Here is a 20258-nt window from a genome sequence, read left to right on the forward strand (position 1 = left end):
TGTCCCCTTACAGTTGAAAATTATATTTAAAGCAGCCACTAAAACCTTACTCTCTTGGCACTGAGTTCACCTAAAGAAGTCGTTGAAGCCTTATTCTCTTGGCACTGGGAATTATTTGCTGCCCCTGCACTTACCCACAAACCAAAACAACTTTCTTTGCTAAGCAGACAGATTTCTGAACTGAAGTAGTGTTTTTGCAAGACTAAGGTTTCAAAAGATTAAATTGAGCAATAATTAATTCACCACTGAAATCAGAACCATATATTGTAGGCACACCCTGAACTTGCTCTTCTACTATAGCAAGAGAAATCAACAGTAAATCATTTTGTAATATCCACTGAAAACTGCTTTGAACACGGATCACCGAGACAGAATCCACTTCAAGGTACATCTACCTATCCAAGAAGCACAAAACACACCCTCATAGCTTCATTATGCTAGCTCTCTACTTTAAATATATCCAGTGGGTTTCATACCAAAGCTCCAGATTTGGGCTGACTGCAGAGATTTAAGTCTTTTTAGCATGTATATTGCTTGAAGTATAGACGTCTGAAGAAAGGATTTGTACAGAGACTTTGCTAAGCTGAGGTCTTCTCAATGTCACTCTATAATTAAGGGGAAACAATACCTATTTTAGTTGCTTTTTCCTCAGTTTGAGCTTTTGTTTTATGAGCTTTTTATCTTCAAAAGGAGAAAAAAAAAATCTGTTGCTGTGTTGTGATTGAGAGAAATTACACTAAACATGACAGCCACTGATAACAGACCAGAAATCCATCTCGGTAAACAAAGGTTACCAACTGACTTGGATGTTGGTGCAATAATTCTTCAGTAACACATTGTTACATTCTATCCATAACAATGGGTTCTTCTGTACTGTCATTAAATATCCACATTAATCTCTGACCATGTGCCAATTGAAGACAAAAAATCATTAAACCCTGAGATGTCTCATTTGTGTTACTTCCCAGAAAATGCAACTATGGCTCTCAAAAAGACAAAACAAAAAGCACAGAGATGTAGATGCCATTTGCTGATATTAAATCAGCAAATCTGGATGCTTTTCTTGCATTGTTCAGCTACTTCCACATACTCTGTCTTCAAATAAAAGTAGTGATATAAAGTTGCATTCTACCCTTCAACATTAGCCAGTTTTATCGTTTTTTTTTTTCTGAGGAGAGTTTGTTGTGGACATCAGAGTTCTGATTCATTGCTGGTGGCATTAGCATAGCTCCTGGAGTTATATGAGCACAGACTACAAGAGTTGGGGCTCCTCAGCCTGGAGAAGGGAAGGCTTCGAGAAGACCTTACAGCAGCCTTCCAGTATCTGAAGAGGCCCTACAGGAAGGCTGGGAAGGGACTATTTACAAGGTCTTGTAATGACAGAATGAGGAATAATGTGTTTAAACTGGAAGAGGGGAGATTCAAACTAGATATTAGGAAAGGGTTCTTTCCAGTGAGGGTGGTGAGACACTGGAACAGGTTGCCCAGGGACGTTATGGCTGCTCCCTCCCTGAAGGTGTTCAAGGCCAAATTGGATAAGGCTTTGAGTGACCTGTTCTAGCGGGAGGTGTCCCTGCCTATCTTTGAGGTCCCTTCCAGCCTAAACCATTCTGTGATTCTATGGTTTTAAGGTCTGGTCCATAGCCAGTATGTAGATGGCCAAACACACACAAATCAGCTGCTGAACAACTGTAACGCAGAGCTCCGTGGTAAATCCCTCCATCTCCCAGGTTGCCTTAAAATACCACGGTGGCAGCTACTGATGCTCTCCTTTCTTCTGAGTGCCCTGATTTGCACATGTGTCTCAAATACAAAAAAGCAATTCTCCATGGAGTTCTCAAATACAACCTGAGGAAACAAGTACTTGATCCACACTGCAGGCAGTAGTAGTTCAGTACTTTTGGACAGAAGTAGAAATGCTTGGTCAAAGAGAAACATCTTGTTTTTTATTGGATAGGCTGTTTGCAAATGATGAATTCAGAATTTCAGGCTATAAGGACTCGAAAGAGCCACAAGCTCACGTGAACACTGATCCATATTTACTAGTTGTAACTTAGACAACTGCTGTTTTTACTACGCCCACTCATCACTCTCACAAAGACAGCTGAAGGGGAGGGCAAAGAACTTGCAGGGTCCAGCATGGTACACTGACACGGTGGGCTCTAAGTGTGGTGGCTCAGAGGTTGATAAATACTACATTCTGCTGCACTTGCAGAGGCAGAAAACCTGCTGATGGAGAAACAATCTGGCAAATGCTTCAGTAACCATGATCTAACCTATTATCATATAGTATCACTCTCTGGAATGCAGAAGGAATCAACTCAGAAAGGATGCCACGGACACAACAACCAAGGCAAGTCACAAGTATGTGCAATTCACCTTCGCAGACGCTTCGCTTGGCTAGGAGACAAGATGTACTGCAAAAACTCTGTAGCCCTTAAACCATGAGAACCTTCTTCAGCAACTCTGTAATACTTCTGTTTCATCTGCATACGACAGAGGTAGATGTGACAACTAAGCGTGCAAAGACATGCCTGCACCTTTCAGTGAGTATCTAATATTCAGCTGCACACGTATGCATTTTACTACTAAACAGAGAGAGTCAGGATATTATTTTAAATGCAGTTCCAACTAAAAATAACTCCAGGAAAAGGAGGAGCTTGCCAGACCATAACCACCCTACAGGTTAGACAAGAACTTTAAGGGAGAAAAACCGGCTTGAATAATTAATGCAAATCCTCCTCTCCAGTGAAGTTTTGTGCCGGCAGTTGGCTTATATCTGACAATCCAAAGCAAAGAACAAGACAAGCTTTCGGGTCTCTCCTGAAAACAATGCGTCACTCACCCTTTGCCCGGCTAAGTGAGATTTCAAACCACCACAAACACCGCCACAAGAACGCCGAGGCACCACGGCTCCCTGTTTCAGGTCCTACTAGGCGATACGTAGCTTCCCATCCCTCCCTACAAGGAAAATCTTTCTGCCAGCCGAGCCCCCCCCCCAGAGGCGGTCGGTGGGCGCACCTGGTGTCACCGGTGAGGCGAAGAGAGGCTTCACGCCCTGCGCAGCAGCCCACCGCCCACAACGGCAGCGGCGTGCGAACAAGGACAGCCGGGCCCGCGACACCGCCGGGCCGGGCACGCCAGCGGCCGGAACCGCGCTCGCCCCGGGGCAGACCTGCTTTCCTGCCAACGGAGAGGCCCCCTGAGCATCGGAGGTTCGCAGGGCGCAGCCTCTGAGGGAGGCTTTCCAGCGGGAAGCAGCAACACTTCAGAGACAGCGAGGAGGCCCCGCACCCAGCTTCGCGCTGGGCACTATTACCACCCACCATGGCCCCTCGGCCGACTGCCGGACACTCACCGCCGAGAAAGGTGCCGAGGACGAGGCATTTCTTCTTGTGCCGCTTGAGGAAGCTCCAAAGAGACCGGAGCATCCTGCACGCCCGGCCCGGCCGCCCCTCGCCTCTGCGCGTCGGCGGAAGGGGCGGCAGCAGCGGCCCCGCCTGCTGTGCTCCGCCGCCAGGCCCCCGGAAACGCCGCCCGCGCTCTGCTGGTGCCGCGCATGGCGGAGGAAGCGGCAGCCGTGGCCTTAATGGACCAGGCCCTCGACGTGGTCAGTGTGGGTGGGGGTTCCGCCTCCCGCCGCGGGAGCTGCAGGAGGCCGGGCTTGGCTCTAACGCGGAGGGAAGCCTTGGGGGAAGCCGGAGGGGGGCGGAAGCGCCGAGGCGGGCAGGGGAGCGGGGCTTCGCTCACGGCAGCACCGAGAGAGCGGGGGTTCGTCCCTCCCGCAAGTAACGTTGTCCTGCTCCTTGTGTTCGTCTGTCTGTCCGTCTTGCAGGCTAAGGAGGCCCTGGAGAATGGGGAGGTTCCCGTCGGTTGCCTCCTGGTGTACCAAGGCGAGGTCATAGGGAGGGGCAGGAACGAGGTGAACGAGACGAAGAACGTGAGTCGGAGCGGGGCCGGCGAGGGTGGCTTTGCTGCCCGCCCGTGTGTCGGGGCGCGGTTCGACTTTGTTGAAATTCTTTCTATCAGCACTCCAGAAACAGTTCATGTTGTTACCGAACTAGCATTTCATAGCATAAAGGTACCTGAAACGTAATGAACTACTGGAGATCCAACTCTGTTGCATTTCTAGGGGAAAAAAACCATCTAAATAAAGGAATGCATAATAAACAGTCTTATTTTGGAAGATATGAGGGATAAGAAGTTGAGAAGTGGGTTTGTGTAGAGTAATAGAATATCACAGTATCATCAGGGTTGGAAGAGACCTCACAGATCATCAAGTCCAACCCTTTACCACAGAGCTCAAGGCTAGACCATGGCACCAAGTGCCACGTCCAGTCCTGCCTTCAACAGCTCCAGGGACGGCGACTCCACCACCTCCCCGGGCAGCCCATTCCAGTGTCCAATGACTCTCTCAGGGAAGAACTTTCTCCTCACCTCCAGCCTAAATCTCCCCTGGCACAGCTTGAGGCTGTGTCCTCTTGTTCTGGTGCTGGCCACCTGAGAGAAGAGAGCAACCTCCTCCTGGCCACAACCATCCCTCAGCTAGTTGTAGACAGCAATAAGGTCTGCCCTGAGCCTCCTCTTCTCCAGGCTAACCAATCCCAGCTCCCTCAGCCTCTCCTTGTAGGGCTGTGCTCAAGGCCTCCAAAATCTCATGGCTAGTTTACAGAAATTCTTCCTAGGACAAAACTATTCTTTAAACAATAAAAAACATTGTCTGGAAGTTTTAGACCTGATGCTTGGAATTTTAAACTTCCAATTAGATCATACGTGTGCTGAGAAACCCATTAAAGCCAACAGGGATTTTGTGCAGCTGGAAATCTTGTATAAATGAATCTGATTGGAGGACCTGATTGTGTGTCTCAAATCTGAAAATATAATTAAAGGTAAAAATCAGCCTTTTAAGCTCACAAATGTAACAATAAAGATGAATCATCATACTAATTTGTACAACAGGACATTGTAGCCAGGTGGGGGATGGCCTCTTCTCCCAGACAACCAGCAATAGAACAAGGGGACACAGTCTCAAGTTGTGCCAGAGGAAGTCTAGGCTGGATGTTAGGAGGAAGTTGTTGGCAGAGAGAGTGATTGGCATTGGAATGGGCTGCCCAAGGAGGTGGTGGAGGCACTGTCCCTGGAGGTGTTCAAGAAAAGCCTGGCTGAGGCACTCAGTGCCATGGTCTGGTTGACTGGCTAGGGCTGGGGGATAGGTTGGACTGGATGATCCTGGAGGTCTCTTCCAACCTGGTTGATTCTATGATTCTATGACAATCCATAATGTATTAAGTACAACTCAAGAAAGCCAGGTGAGAGACAAGTTCATCTGGATACCTAGTAATGGAGCAAATATAAATCACAGTGGGGAAGCAGAGACTTCTTGGGAAAATTGTGCCAGAGATCCTAATGCCATGTAAAAATCATGCTTTAGTAAACAGGCAACATAATGGATGAGACTGCTAAAAAAACCAGAATAGATGTTAAAAATATAAGGGAAGCTTCTGACATTTGTGGTGTTAACATCAAGGTTGCCTGAAGGTACATACTTAAATTCACAGAATTGTCAGTGTTGAAAGGGACCTCAAAGGTCATCCAGTTCCAACCCCCCTGTCATGGGCAGGGATGCCTCACAGTAGATCAGGTTGCTCAGAGGCCTGTCCAGCCTGGCCTTAAATACTTCCAGGAATGGGGCTTCCACCATCTTCCTGGGCTACCTGTTCCAGTGTTTCACCAGCCTCACGGTGAAGAACTTTTTCCTAACATTCAATCTGAATCTACCAACTTCTAGTTTTGCTCCATTCCCCCTAGTCCTGTCACTACCTGACATCCTAATAAGTCCCTCACCAGCTTTCCTGTAGACCCACTTCAAATACTGGAAGGCCACAATAAGATCTCCTTGGAGCCTTCTTGTCTCCAGGCTGAATATCCCCAACTCCCTCAGTCTGCCTCTATAGGAGAGGAGCTCCAGCCTCCTGATCATCCTCCTGGGCCTTCACTGGACACACTCCAGCCCATGTTTTGGGAGGAGTAAATTGCTGTTATCTTTGAAAACTAAGCTTTTTTTTTCCTATTTCTGTTCAGCTCAAGTTTCAGTTCTCTTGTGGCTCAATTGTCCTGAATGCCTGTATTACAGTGATTTGAAATGCTGGGTACTCAGTGCTTCTAAATTTTGTATCAGATACTTAATTGCTCCATATTATCTAAAAGAAAATGGAAGGTTGAGAGAGGCACTTGCTGGGAAATGTGAATGCAGGAAATAGTTTTCACTTTTCTCCTAATGATTTCTGACATCATTTATGAATGTTCCTGGCAAAAAAAAATGACCCCTGGCAAAAAAATAACCCCTCTTGAACAATTGAGGCAGTTCCAGCAGACATCATTAATTTGTAGAGGCCCATTTCATTTTAAAACTAATTTCTCATATCACCTCATACTGAAGGACTTCTCTAGAACATTATTCCTCAGATGACTAGGAAACATCTGATTTCCAGTTTTAAGCTTTTCATGGTCTGTTCATACCTCTCTTGTCTTGTGCCAGCATTATCCATGATTTTACATAGCTTGAATGCATTTAAAGTCATTTGGCTTTTGTTTTGCTCTGTTTTCCCCAAGCCAGCTCTCAGAGGATGGGCTTTCTTTCTGTGCTCATTCTAGTAATTCTAGCATACATGCATTTCAGCTTTGATTCATTTTCCTTAAACATGTCACTGTAACTTTATTGCAGATGGACTTTTCTCTTGTACCTTGTTTAGTAATAATACTTCCTATTCTCCATGGAAGTAGTTCCACACATGTTTTGTAGAGCTTCCTTGGTCTTTTATGTTGTTTTATTACTCTTCATTTGATTTTTACTCTTGTCTGTAAGGCTGTGCACCTCTAGCCCTGTCTCTTGGGATACCTTCCATGCAATGAAAGATAATGCATCATTAGCTGCTTTCTCTAGGCATTTCTCCAGTTGATGCCAGTATCACAATTGAAACCATTTAAACAAAATGACCTTTGAGCATCATTGCTGATTAGTTCCCTCTGGACAAATATTTTGCCTTTCAATGCAGCATCTTTTTGCTTGCTCACCCTCAGTGCTATGTTGTTTTCCCTAGACAGAAAAATAATTTCATGTGTTATGCTGTGCCAGATATGTTGTAGAAGTCCAGAGAGGTGAGACTGGAGATTATTTTCCTAGAGGAAAGCATTTCTCCAATAAAGTACTTGATCTCTGTCCTGCATGTCCATAGCAGAACGTAATAATGTCAGAGATAATTGGTGCTCACTCTGTGGAAGTTACTTGCAAAGTTATTGATCATCATCATCATTTTCTTCTGGAAATAAAAAGTTGCTGTTGGAAGAGGGAAGCTTATAAACAGCTGTTGGTTCTATTTTTTTAGGAGCATGGCTGTGTCATCAGTATTTTAAAGCAGTTAGGCATGTCATTACTTGTATTCATTAGGCAATAGTGAACAAGTGTCTGTGTAACACTTCATTTTCAACAGTCTGGCAATACAGGCTTGTGTTTCTCTGGCAGCTCCCACGCTTGCTTGTGGGTCTTGCCTCAGACCAACCTTAGCATTATCTTTCTTTTCTTATATGTGACTCTTCTTAACTAGGCCATCAATAACCCTTTGGGTTTTTGGCATCTTCCCATGTGTGACACAGTCATTTGCTTCCCACTAAAATCTTCTCTGTCTTGGGTGCTTTGCAGACTTTTCCTTTTGACTTCTCCTGTTGGGTCATTGTGGAATGTGTCTTTGCTCAGGAACATCTTGCCAGTACAGTATGCAGTAATTGAAAATGAAATACTGTTTGCACTCTTAAATTACTAATGAAGGCATAAGTAATGTGGAACTTTGAGCATTGGCTCTCTTTACATGCACTTGTTAATGGTGGTGTGAGATTTGGAAGATAAGCTTTTGTCTATAAAATATTTGCCACAGTTTGGGGCACTGTTTTAAGGCTTTGTCAAGGCTTTTTCCCCACTGATGTCAGCTTCAGATAATTTCTTCTTGGAGCACCACTTGCAACTAACAGTTCTCTTTTCCCCTTGCTACTCTTACCTGCTTTTGTTTTCTTGACTTTAAAATAATGTATTCTTAGACACTGGGCAAGTTAAAAAACAGTTTCTATAAGTATAGAAGCCTATGAATTGACATTTTTCTGAGTCACCTGTTCTTTTTTGTACACTCTTTTACACACAGCAAGTCAATAAAAAGAGTATCCATAGCTCAATACAAAATAAAGTCTTAAAACAAACATAGAAAGTTGCTTTTTTTTGCCCCCATCTTGTTTTTGAGAGAGACTTTTAGCAGATGGTTAAGGAAGGAGCTCAAGAAACAAGAGGTGAGTGTAAACCTTCCCCTTGCATATCCTTTCTGCATCTTAGGGCCTTTCAAAGTCCAAGGCTGTGTCTGGATCATTGTTTTTGATAGCTGTCTGTGCACATATCCTTCATGAATTTGTCTAAAGCGTTTTGTATTCATTTGTGTTTTTGGCTTCCACAGCATCCTGTGGCAGTGCTCTCCCTAATTTAATTACGTGCTTTGTGAAGGAGGACTTCCTTTTGCTTGTTTAAATCTGCTGCCCGATAATTTCATTGGGTGCCTGCTTGTTAAGGAGAAATAATAAATCACCATTTACTGTTTGCTTTTCCACATTTTTCTTGGTTTTTCTAAACCTCTGCTGCAGGCATTTTAACTCACAAATACAATCATGAGTGTCCCAAGTGAAGAGCTGTAGATTAGTTAGTCTCACTATGGAAATTGTTCTGTAACTTGGGTAATACTTTTTTACCCTGTGTTGAATTTGTCCTGGTGTTATCACATCTTCATGAGGTAAGGATGACCAAATCAGTACGTATTACTTAAGATATGTATGCACCAAGTTCTAGTGATAATCTGTATTAGTGTGATCTTTTATGTTGCTGTCTCCTGTTGCCACAGAAGCTGGTATGACTTTGTCTTTATGGGTTTTTGTAACTTGCACTCCCAAGAGGCCTGAAAGCTGCTTGATGTACTCAGTATAAAGCAATATCATAGGTCAGAGATGTTTGCTAACGAAGGCTTCTGTGCACTTTCACTTAATGCTCAGCACTTGAAAAGTCAATATGTTCTTTATGTCTCTTCTGATCTGAGGGGCACCCAACTTGAACTTTGAGTTACAGTTGCTCTAGTGGTTGAGGCATTACTGTGTCACAGTGCATTCTGATTTGTCTCTGTAAGGTGTATGCACTGGGACTTAAGCTGATGTGATCTCATTTATTCAACTGGGGAACCTTCATGGCAACATTTCTCCAGTAGGTCTGAAAGAATCGTGTCTGCGTATTGATTCACATCCATACCTGTGCAGAGAGGGTTCAGATCATGAGTGCATTCATGGAGTTTGTTTACATCTCAGAGATGGAAACTCTTCCTTTCAGAGGAAACTATACTGAAAAGATGCACTTGCACCTAATGCACTCCTGCTGTTGCTAGTAATATACCATTCATAGACCAGCATGGGGTTAGGCTAGCGTGAACTCCCATGAACTGGTGCTGAGTCCTGGTTTGCTCTGTGGGTACATTCCTCTTGCCCTGTGCTATTTGCTAACATCAACATAGGCAGAATAGGTCTCTGGAGGATTAAAAAATAATGTTAAACAGTATTAAACTTAGCACTAAGTGACTTATACATGAGTCCTTTTCCATATATTGCAGAGGATCACAGAATCACAGAATTAGCCAGGTTGGAAAAGACGTTTGAGATCACTGAGTCCAACCTAATGCCTTCTAATTAACTAAACCATGGCACCAAGTGCCTCATCCAGTCTCCTCTGAACTCCAGGGATAGTGACTTCACCACCTCTGCAGGCAGCCCATCCCAATGGTCAATCACTCTTTGTGTGAAGGATCTCATGGTTACCGCCATAAATCTTCACAGTTCTGTAAAGCATTGACCCGAATTCATGTATTGAGAGCAAGTCACCTAAGGTCACAGAAAGACATACACAGCAAAGGTGCAAGTATCATTTTGGTTGATTCTTAGTCTAATACCTGTGTCAAAAAATATCTCTTTTCCAGATTAGATTAAAAAGAAGGAAAATGATAGCAGCCTTAACTCAAATAAGCATCAGGCTTTGTAACTGGAGAGTCCTGTCATGACTAATACTTGGTGATTTTTTTTTCTGTGGCATTTGATTGGCAAAACCTGCTGCTGCCCACATTCCAGGGCAATACTGGGACATTACTGATTGCCCTTGTCTCTCTCCAATTAAAAGTCAACACTTCTGTTCAGGTTTTTCATGCTGTTGCCTATTGCAGTGACCTCTGAGATACTCATCATTCAGTTGTCTTGGATTAAAAGAAAAAAATAAATCAGTATTCTTCGGTCTTTCCTGTGATTGTATGCTGAAATCCCTGCCTATTTCTTGAGGAGCTGTCTGCCAGGCAGCATTATACCTGGTGCAAAATCAGAATGCTGTGTCTACACAGCAGGCCAGGCAATTCCAGGCTGAAATTACTTCATGGTCACAGTGTACTCATTCTGAGCAGGCACAGTAATACTGACAGAAGGAGTAGAAGGTAACAGCTAGGAGCAGTTGCTTAATATTTCTGGAGAAAATAACCCAGCCTGCATTCTGGTTCTTAGAAGAACAGTGGCCTAGATTAGTTGTTACAGTGGGTTTTGTGTGTCCTGTGAACCTCAAGTGGAGCTTTCATGGCTTGGCTTACTGTGGTAACATGACAGAACTTCAGAACAGGCTTTTGCCTAGGAACAGGTAGAAGAAGAACAAATGGTTTGAGTTTGTGGATCTTGTATGTTCTGTGTATAAGACGGAGGTTGAGTATGTTCTTTCTTGGGCTGAGTGTTTCTTCTGCAGTTTGGGCTGCACAAAGTTTCTTCTGCAATTTGGAGGAGCAAAGAGGGCGTACTAAAAGAAGGCTTCTCAAGAAAGAGCATTACATCTTTAAACTGAAGTGAAAATAGTTCCATTATTAATGAATGTCAGGCCATCGTGCCTTCGACTTGAAATGTCATGTCATAAAATTAGCCTTTTGTGTCATTTGTAATCTGTACAGGAAAGAGTGAGAAGCTTGTAATGGTGAATCAATGCAAACTTTTAAGGGAGTGTTTCTTTTTCTCTCCTAGGCTACTCGACATGCAGAAATGGTGGTAATTGATCAGGTCCTTGACTGGTGCAAGCGACGCAACAGAGATTATACAGAAGTGTTTGCAGACTCGGTGCTGTATGTAACGGTAGAGCCTTGTATCATGTGTGCTGCTGCCCTGCGCTTGATGAGTATCTTTTCATGCTTATTTGTGCTGGGAAACTGTAGCTCAGAATGTTACTCTTCTGGCAGTAAGCTCATAGAGAATGGCCTGATGCTGCCAGGCAAAGCCAACAGGGGTACCATTTTGTGGTTTGAAAGTCTGCACCCATATACCATTTGCTGCATAGTAGATAGTAGGAGACTGAGGACTAAAGGAGAAATGGTGCAATTATGACAACAGTTTCTCTTAGGGATATAAGAGGATGTTTTGGAGATATCTGTTATTATGTAAAATGACCTGATCTCAGTTCAGTGTTCAGTGTTGACTGTTGGTACAACCATTAAACTATGGCTGTATGCCTCAGGCTTCTTTCCTGAGAAAACCAGGATGTGCATCTTCTGCAGTACATCTTAGGTGACTCAGGAGTAAGAGAGACATAGACAGGCTGGAGAGTTGGGCAGGGAGAAATTTAATGACATTCAACAAGGGCAAGTGTGCTCTTACACGTGGGAAAGAACAACCCCAGGTATTGGTATAGGTTGGGGACTGACCTGTTGGGAGCAATGAAAGGGAAAAGCACCTGGAGGTCCTAGTGAATAGAGGGTTGACCATGAGCCAGCAGTGTGCTCTTGTTGCCAAGAAGTGTTCTGGGATGTATTAGAAGGGTCAGTAGGTCGAGAGAGGTTCTCCCCCTCTACTCTGCCCTGGTGAGGCTGCGTGTGGAATATTGTGTCCAGTTCTGGGCCACTCAGTTCAGAAAGGACCTCAGGGAACTGCTTGAAAGAGTCCAGTGCAGAGCCACAAAAATGATTAAGGTAATGGGACACACTCCTTACGAGGAGAGATGGAGGAAGCTGGGGCTCTTTAGCTTGGAGGAGACTGAGGGGTGACCTCATTAATGCTGATAAATATGTAAAGGGTGAGTGCCAAGAGGATGGAGCCAGCCTCTTCTTGGTGATGCCAAATGACAGGACAAGGGGCAATGGGTGGAAGCTGAGGTATAGGAAGATGCATGTAAACATGAGGAAATGCTTTTTCGCTGTGAGGGTGACAGAACACTGGAACAGACAGCGTAGAGGGCTTGTGGAGTTTGCCTCTCTGGAGATGAATATTCACCACCTGGCTGTGCTTCTCTGTGATGTGTTCTAGGTGATCCTGCTCTGGCAGGGGAGTTGGACTAGATGAGTTTTCAAGGTCCCTTCAAGCATCTAACATTTTGTGATTCTGTGAACTGTAGTGCAAACTAATTTAGTTTTTAAAGTACAATCACATGTTATTGAAATGTAATGACAAATCAAACTACTGCACTTCTTCCTTGCTTTTGACTTTAACTTAATGCCTTAACTCATCAACATAAATTCCTCGGGTCGTATATGGCTGTCGAAATGAGCGGTTTGGAGGCTGTGGCTCAATTTTGAGCATCTCATCTGATGATATGGTAAACACAGGAGAACCATTTGAAGTAAGCTATGAAGTGTTTTCCTTTGTTTTTCAGCTAGGGTACTGTGCCTAGCTTTGTTACCAGGCTTTAAGAACATTATGCACCAGTTTAAGAGAACTTGGATGAAAGGTGACCAGAAGTCAGGTATACTTGACTTTACATGAAAATAGTGTAAAGAAATGATGTCCTGAAAGTGAGGAAAAGCCTGATGGCAGTCTTAAAATATTTAAAAGCATGTGTCAAGGAGGAAGGAATTATACTCATGGATCAAGGTAAGGATTAAATACATTTAAAAGTTGTGCAATACTTAGACCAGTAAGTGTATACTACAGGAAGAGATAAGGGAAAATTTGTTTTAAACTCTAGAATGCACAAACATAATCAATAAAGATCAAGTAACTGCAGCTTACAAGTTGTTGGGTTTTAGCTGAGCCACTGGAAAATACAGTATTCTTGCTCCCACTCTGTCCATATATGAGGTAAAATGCATTATCTTAGGTCTCCTTCTTCGTAGTTCAAAATCTCGGAATAAATGTAGACTGCAAAAGTAGTAAAGGAGATTTAGTTTAGGTTTCAGGAGGCTGAACAGTAAAGATACCGAAGGGCTAGATCAGAGTGAGGAGAATAAGGCATCTTTGTCATTTCAGATAGGCTGGACAGGCATTCAGTGGAGGTACAGTGTACACTTTACAACATTATCCTAGCACATCCACACAGCTATACATACACACAGATAGAGGGCATTTATAGCATTGTATTTACTACATTGTATGCAGTTGTTGATGCTCCTGTCATTCACAAGGATGCTGATGAAGGCTCCGAGAGTTCTTTTCTATACTTAACATTTATGATACAATGCATGTTAAAAACAAGTAACTTACTTCAGCATTGCAAATAAGCACTAAGGGCTTAATACTCAGACAGAATCTCACTCAGCAGCATGATACAGTTTGGCACTCCAGTATAAACACATCAATTGTATTTCTGTCAAGGTGTTTGTGAGAGCAGCACCTGCATTTCTCTGTATAGTCAGTACTGGAAGAGTGTCCATTTGTTAACCTTGGCATGTGGAATTTAGTTTTTCTGTTTTCTTTTTCTCAGGAAGAAAGAAAGGAGAAAATTCTTCCTACTACAAATACTTCCTTTGTTTCTTGCAGTGGGATGTATAGGTGTAATTCATCATTTTGTAGTGTGGGTGGGGATTCATTTAGTGTTAATGACAATTGAAATGCTTTAATGTTCATGGCCTGGTGAAATATTTCTTGAAGGGACCAGTAAGGTCTGAGAGGTGACTGTTAGGAACAATGAACATATGTGTGGATGAATGTTTTCTGGTAGAAATCTTACCTACAACTACCTAGGTGTCTGTCTTAACGTTTCCAAGTGCTTGACATGTATCTGAAGTAAACTGGAAACAGATTAATAAGAAGGAAATAGGAGATTGCATAGAAATTTTACAAAAGCTACTAAACCAGCTTGTTTTGCCTAACTTCAAGTTACTAGGCACATTATTTGCTCTAATAAGCCTCAACACAGTATTTTTCAAGTGTATTAGGTGTTCAACCTGAAAAAGAGATTTTCTGACCCCTAAGGAGCTGAATTGGAACAGACAGTAGAGTTGTTTACTATTGTTCTGTACTTAAGGCATTATTGTGAAGCATGGGATGTGTTGTTGTCCGATGTGCTGATGAACATCATTCCATTTTGAACAGTGCATTTCTGGCTATCGTGCCAAAGAAGCAGTGGGATTGTTAAAAGCTTTCTACAGACAAGAAAATCCCAATGGTAAGTTTCACATTAATGGATCCATTTTGGTTCCAACCTAATTTAAAAGAATGCTGGCACTGGTGTTACTGTAATTCACTTCTGATGTTTTTTCTCCCTTTCTGTTTCTTCTTGGCAGCACCAAAATCAAAAGTACGGAAAAAGGACCATCATAATTAGCCTGCTCTGAGAGGAGACAGAAGCCTACCAAAAATGATACATGAAGGTTTTTTCAGCATCCTTTTTTAAAATGAACAGTCCAATTAAACTTTGTCTAATGTTCTGTAGAGTTTTTACTAATAGGATGCTTACTACATAGAATCATAGAATCAAGCAGGTTGGAAGAGACCTCCAAGATCATCCACTCCAACCTATCACTCAGCCCTATCCAGTCAACTAGACCATGGCACTAAGTGCCAGTGCCTCATCCAGTCTTTTCTTGAACACCTCCAGGGACAGTGACTCCACCACCTCCCTGGGCATCACTCTCTCTGTGAAGAACTTCCTCCTAACATCCAGCCTATACCTACCCCGGCACAACTTGAGACTGTGTCCCCTTGTTCTGTTGCTGGTTGCCTGGCAGAAGAGGCCACCCCCAACCTGGCTACAATGTCCTTTCAGGTAGTTGTAGACAGCAATGAGGTCCCCCCTGAGCCTCCTCTTCTCCAGGCTAAACAACCCCAACTCCGTCAGCCTCTCCTCATACTACATGTTCCTGTAGTATGTGTACATGTCCTCATACATCACTGAATAGAAGAGTAAGTGGCTCTTTCCAGAAAGAAGAAATTCTGTGGTTCAAGGTCACTTACTTGTGGCCAGATGGGCCCTTTAAAATGATGCCATTCTGTACAGCACATTCCAGGAAGTTTTCTTTCCCTTGGTTTGTGGAGAAGCATCTCACTTTTCAATAGTGAACGTGTGCTCAGGCAAGCAAGTAAGTCTCTTGAAAGGTTACCTTCATAAGACTTCCCACAGCCCCTATGTTTAATCAAAAGGCAGGTAAGAATTGTGCAGTCCTTGAAGACCTGAGAAGAGACTGCTGATTGTAACAGTTCTTCATTGTTTTCATACCCCCTCTAGCACATGCCACGTTTGCAGACATAACTTCTTACAGTCTCTGAGCCATCAGCTGCCCAGAGTGAAAGGACAGAAGAGCAGAATTGGAGGTTAAATGGAAAATACAAAAGTCACAAAAAGTACAAAATGTATAAAAGCACAAAGGATATATATATACACAGACTGTACCAGGCCTCAATGCCCTCCCCAGAGCAGGCTCAGGAGGCCTCAAATCAGGCCTCACTGCCCCACCCCAAGCAGGCTTGGTGGACCTTAGAGGCATAGGTTAAAAAACAGCTTGCAATCCCAGGGTGCAGAAGGCCACTCTGCCCCACAAACCAAGAGCTAAGTCACCCCATGCACTCGGAGAAGAGAAGGGGGAGAAAAAGAACTGGTTGTGAACTCTCCTTCTCTAGGGAGATGCAAGACAGGAGACTAGAATAACAATTTACAGTATCCTCTCTGCCCCCCTTAGACTTTCTGATCTCTGGAGGACTTTTATCTCTGGTAGAACAGTTTGTCCTAAAGCCACCACTGACAGTCACATAGGAGTGTAGACAGGTGTATCTGCAGAACTGCACGTCTCTGTCTCTGCTGTTGCTTAGTGTCAGCAAGCACCATGTGGCCGCACAGCACCTTTGTACCAAGCTGTGGAGAAACTCCAGAGCCCTCTTCAGACTCTCTGCTTGTGAACATTAGCATAAGAAATGCTTTACTGTCAAGAACTCTGCTGGCTTTGGAAGCTGTTCTCGGCTGCTAAATTACAGCAACTGAGACGGGCAGCAATAATATTATATGGGAATAGTAGAAAGAAAATACCTTTCAGACATTTGTCCTTTTGTAGTGTTGGTTGGCTTTGTCATTTCCATGTGCACTGCTTGCCCGTGCAGTAATTTATAATCCAGAAGAGGGCCTTACAGTTCCACTAATGAATAAAGAATGCAAATGCAGCTCAGTCTCGATTACCTACCATAAGTGGATGCTTACCTTAAGCACGAAACTGTAGTTTATACTGCTGACATTCAGCAATTTGAGAAATGCCCTTTTTTTTTCCATATAAAAGAGCACTGTCCAATTCTGTGGCTGTAAAAACTGAATACAATGATACCTTTTAGATATTTCAAATAAACACTTTCAAAAGCAAGGTTTTGGTTTTTTAACAGCATTAAAAGCATTACTTTGTCACCATTGCTCCAGATAGCTTAGAAGTTGTGTGTTTACATATTCTTTACAAGGTGATACAGCCAAAAAGTGCTTTTAAAGATGCTATTTTCAGACTTTAGAAATAGTGTTCCTTCAACACAAGCCCTTTAACTAACCTCTGTGGCTATTCTGTTCTCCTTACCATTACTGACAGCACTCTGAGTCTTTCATAAGAAAAAGAAGTCGTGACTGGGTTGTAGATTCACCTGCTTCAGAGCTCTGAGGGTTGTGAACCAGGCAGCTAAGCTGGAAAAGCTATTTAGAAAAGATCATTTTAATGACTGCCATGGCTTTATGGGAGAGAAACAGTCACACCTGTGGTTGTGATACTTGGCTGGTGATACAAGATAGCTCTTCATCTATGTAGATACATGTGTTCAGTTCTCAGCTGGACCAAAATTTTCTTACATCTTGAAGTCACTGAAGTCCAAATTAAAGGAGTTGTTAGACTTCTGGCTGTCACAGACATCAGTGTCAGCACGAGTTGGAACCTACATATTGTTTTGGATCAGAACCTTAAATCTCTCAGCACCTATTCTTCTGCAGAGAGGCTAAGAATACTTCCTCCACTGCCTTCTTCTTTGAAAGAATGTTGTTAGCACTTGGATGCTGTGAAAGTAGGAGTTGCATAAATAAGCAGAAAGGTTACTGGTAGTAAGAAAAACACACTTTAAAAGTTGTGTCCAGTTCTACAATCCTTAAAACTGGAACAGAAATATTTTGTAACAGGATTCAGTGATAACCTCTCACTTAAACTATTTAAGTTTCTGTCAAAGCCTAAAGAAACTGAAGAAGGCAACAGCAAGTTCTTTTGAGAGTGGTCAAGGATCATAGCACAGCAAGCTAAAAACTCTTCTATTACAGAAAGGTTATAGAAGATTCTTCTGTTTGCTCTTCACTGTAATGTGAAAAAAAAAACAACCCTAACAGGCTAGTATTAAGAAACACATTTGGATGTGGAGGGGATGGGTAGTGTTTTTTTTATGCTTTGGGGGAGAGTGGCTCTCCTACTCTTTCCTCCCAAGCAATGTGGTTCTCCCTGCCTGCAGGCAGGCTCCAAACATAGCAGCAGTAGCTCTGGCAGCAGCAATCCGTGGAGGCTGGTCCTGTTTGCCTGCGCTTGCCATTGCCCTCAGAGGTGCACGTGGGGAGTTGTCAGACATTTGTCACTGTATAGAGTCTTGAGCACTCTGCAAGAAATGGCAGAGCTCCTGTTCAGAGGGCTTTAGGCTCAGGCTCAGAGAAGCGTCTCAGTGGCTAAGCTCAACACAGAGGTTGAAAGAAGGCAGAAAGCAGCCACAACAGGTACAACCTGATGAGCTGACCAGTTCCAGTGCTCCAGATCAGAAAAACTTTACAAGGAAGAGAACTGGGGAATAAAGAAAGGAGATTATCAGAAAAATAATCGACCTGATTCTGGAACAAAATTCAGCAAGGAGATGGTTGCTTATGGCTATAGAAGCATAGGCTCAACTTCTAACACTTGCTACCAAATAAAGCCTTGCAGCAAACCGTGCCAGAGGCGCCCTAGGAATAGAGACCTGCAAAGAGACACAGCCTGGAAGAAGGGTTGCTGTCTATTTGCTGGGGTCCTAGGTCTCAGGGGACCTTATTGCTCTCTCAACTACCTAAAAGGAGGTTGCAGTGAGACTGGAGGTGGTCTCTTCTCATGAATTACTAATGATAGGACAAGAGGAAATGGCCTCAAGTTGTGTCAGGGGAAGTTTAGGTTGGATGTTGGGAAGAAGTTCTTTCCTGAGTGGGTGGTCAGGCACTGGAACAGGCTGCCCAGGGAAGTGTTTAAAAGGAGAGTGGATGTGGTGCTTGAAGCTATGGTGTAGTGATTAAGGATGCTGGAATGAAGGTTGGACTGGATGATCCTGGTGGTCCTTTCCAACCATAGTGATTCATAGAGATTAGATGTTGTGCTGAGGGATTTGGTTTAGTCAAGGACTTGTCAGTGTGAAACTAATGACTGGACTCGATGAGCTCGAAGGGCTTTTCCAATCTAAGAAAGTCTACAATTCTGTGATTCTGTGAAAGAGTGGCAAGAGCAACAACTTCAATTGTTACTGCCACCTGGAAAACTCAGAGAAGTGGCTGCTAAATGTTGCTCTCCATTTCCACAGTGCTCTCAGTTATTTTTATCTGTTTGTCTCAATAGCAGCAGCAGGTACATTCGCTCTTTCATTGAAAAGAAGTTGAAATGCTTGGCATCATTTTGTCCCTTTGCTGCTTGAGAAGTGAATGTGTGGGCTGCAGCATTATCTTTACTTGGGCTGCGTTTCTGCCAGTTTATCACAGGCAAACACCATTTTATTTCAGCCTCTGGTTTGCTTGTCAATAGTCTGACATCAAAATATATCGAGCCAGCTAAGAGGGCAAGGAAGCAAAACAACACAGCTTTGTCTCTGCTAAAGCGATTACAATTGACAATCCAAGGCTATAATAAATATGTCTTGTGACTTGCAGACTTAGAGGAGAGCCTGAATTTAAATTATAGCTTTGGGTTTTGAAATGCTCACTGATCCATTCCATTCCCATTAAGAGTGCCTTCCGCTCTGCAGAATTAAGTGATATCTTTAGATGACAGTTTAATTTAATTAATGAATTTGTCGAGATGCACATTTATGGCACTTCTCCATTAGGCTTTCCAAACGGCTCTAGCTCCTATGCATTAATGTAAATGCTCCGTGGCCCCTAATTACCTTTGGCAGGCTTAGGGCACTGATAAAAAGATTATATTTTTAAAAGCTGAAGTCTTCAAACTTCCCTGGTGCTTGGCAGGAAATCTATTTCTGTGTTTGGTTTGGAGCAAGGCTGAGGAGCCCGCAGCCAACAGCTCCAGTGTAGGCAGGAACTGTTGGGTTTCAGAAGAAAACACATTTGATGCTAAATGAGGGAAGGGGAGAGGAAGACAATTAGTGGGAGCCTACTAGAAGCAGCTGTTTATTTGTTTTGCCCCCTGGCTGCCAGGATATACCCTTATCATCAAAGTGCATCTAGAAATGAGGCATTTTCTATGAAATTACTTTGCAAAACATGGATCTTTGTCTTTTTAAGGGGCTGCCCCAAAGTGAGTTTATCTTCCTTTTCCACAATAGCACGGCGCTAGCCAAGAATGCTGGATTCCCCCTTGCCTCCTCCTCCTTCCTTTCTAAAAATGAACTTTTCAGGGAAATGTGGAATTCAGAGAAGTTTGAAGGAGAGCAGATGGCCAACGGTGATCCAGTAGGATGTGGAACTTAGGTAGTCGCTTGGCAGGCAAGTACAAGTGAACCCGTGATGTTTCCATAGTGATGTTTTCACATGGTGCCTTCCTTTTGTTTTTTAAAGATCTAAGTGATTAAAACAAAGGGATAAAGTGAAGGCTTCTCTGGATCAGAACATTTAGCATGGTGTAATGAATTCTGCCCCTCCCAGGGGCAGTGGCTTGGACTTGTTGCTGCTGTCTAGCTGAGAAGTGGCGCACTGACCTCAGCTATGGTCACATTCACCAGCCTCAGTTGTTGTAGCAGTTGTAGGGGCTGCCCATGCTGCTGGATAAAGCAGA

At 43.4% G+C, this 20258-nt stretch overlaps 2 protein-coding genes and 1 long non-coding RNA gene across 3 annotated transcripts in view; 1 reads left to right on the forward strand and 2 right to left on the reverse strand.

Annotated features, from left to right (window-relative positions):
• Positions 1-3564, reverse strand: part of PEX3 (peroxisomal biogenesis factor 3) — a 24198-nt gene extending 20634 nt beyond the window's left edge. The window contains exon 1 of the mRNA XM_064169172.1: positions 3359-3564. Coding sequence (XP_064025242.1) covers positions 3359-3431 — 73 coding nt within the window. The 5' untranslated portion in view covers positions 3432-3564. The remainder of the gene's footprint in view (positions 1-3358) is intronic.
• ADAT2 (adenosine deaminase tRNA specific 2) lies at positions 3501-14733 on the forward strand. The gene is made up of 6 exons (XM_064169173.1): positions 3501-3610; positions 3836-3940; positions 11119-11269; positions 12597-12703; positions 14395-14467; positions 14586-14733. The coding sequence occupies exons 1-6, from the start codon at positions 3560-3562 to the stop codon at positions 14624-14626; spliced, it is 528 nt and encodes a 175-aa protein (XP_064025243.1). The 5' UTR covers positions 3501-3559; the 3' UTR covers positions 14627-14733.
• LOC135189146 (uncharacterized) overlaps positions 13022-20258 on the reverse strand; it is a 23064-nt gene continuing 15827 nt past the window's right edge. Inside the window, exon 3 of the long non-coding RNA XR_010307937.1 lies at positions 13022-13221. This is a non-coding gene — a long non-coding RNA (uncharacterized LOC135189146). The remainder of the gene's footprint in view (positions 13222-20258) is intronic.

This window comes from Pogoniulus pusillus, chromosome 31 (assembly GCF_015220805.1).
Source record: "Pogoniulus pusillus isolate bPogPus1 chromosome 31, bPogPus1.pri, whole genome shotgun sequence".
Taxonomy (NCBI): Eukaryota; Metazoa; Chordata; class Aves; order Piciformes; family Lybiidae; genus Pogoniulus; species Pogoniulus pusillus.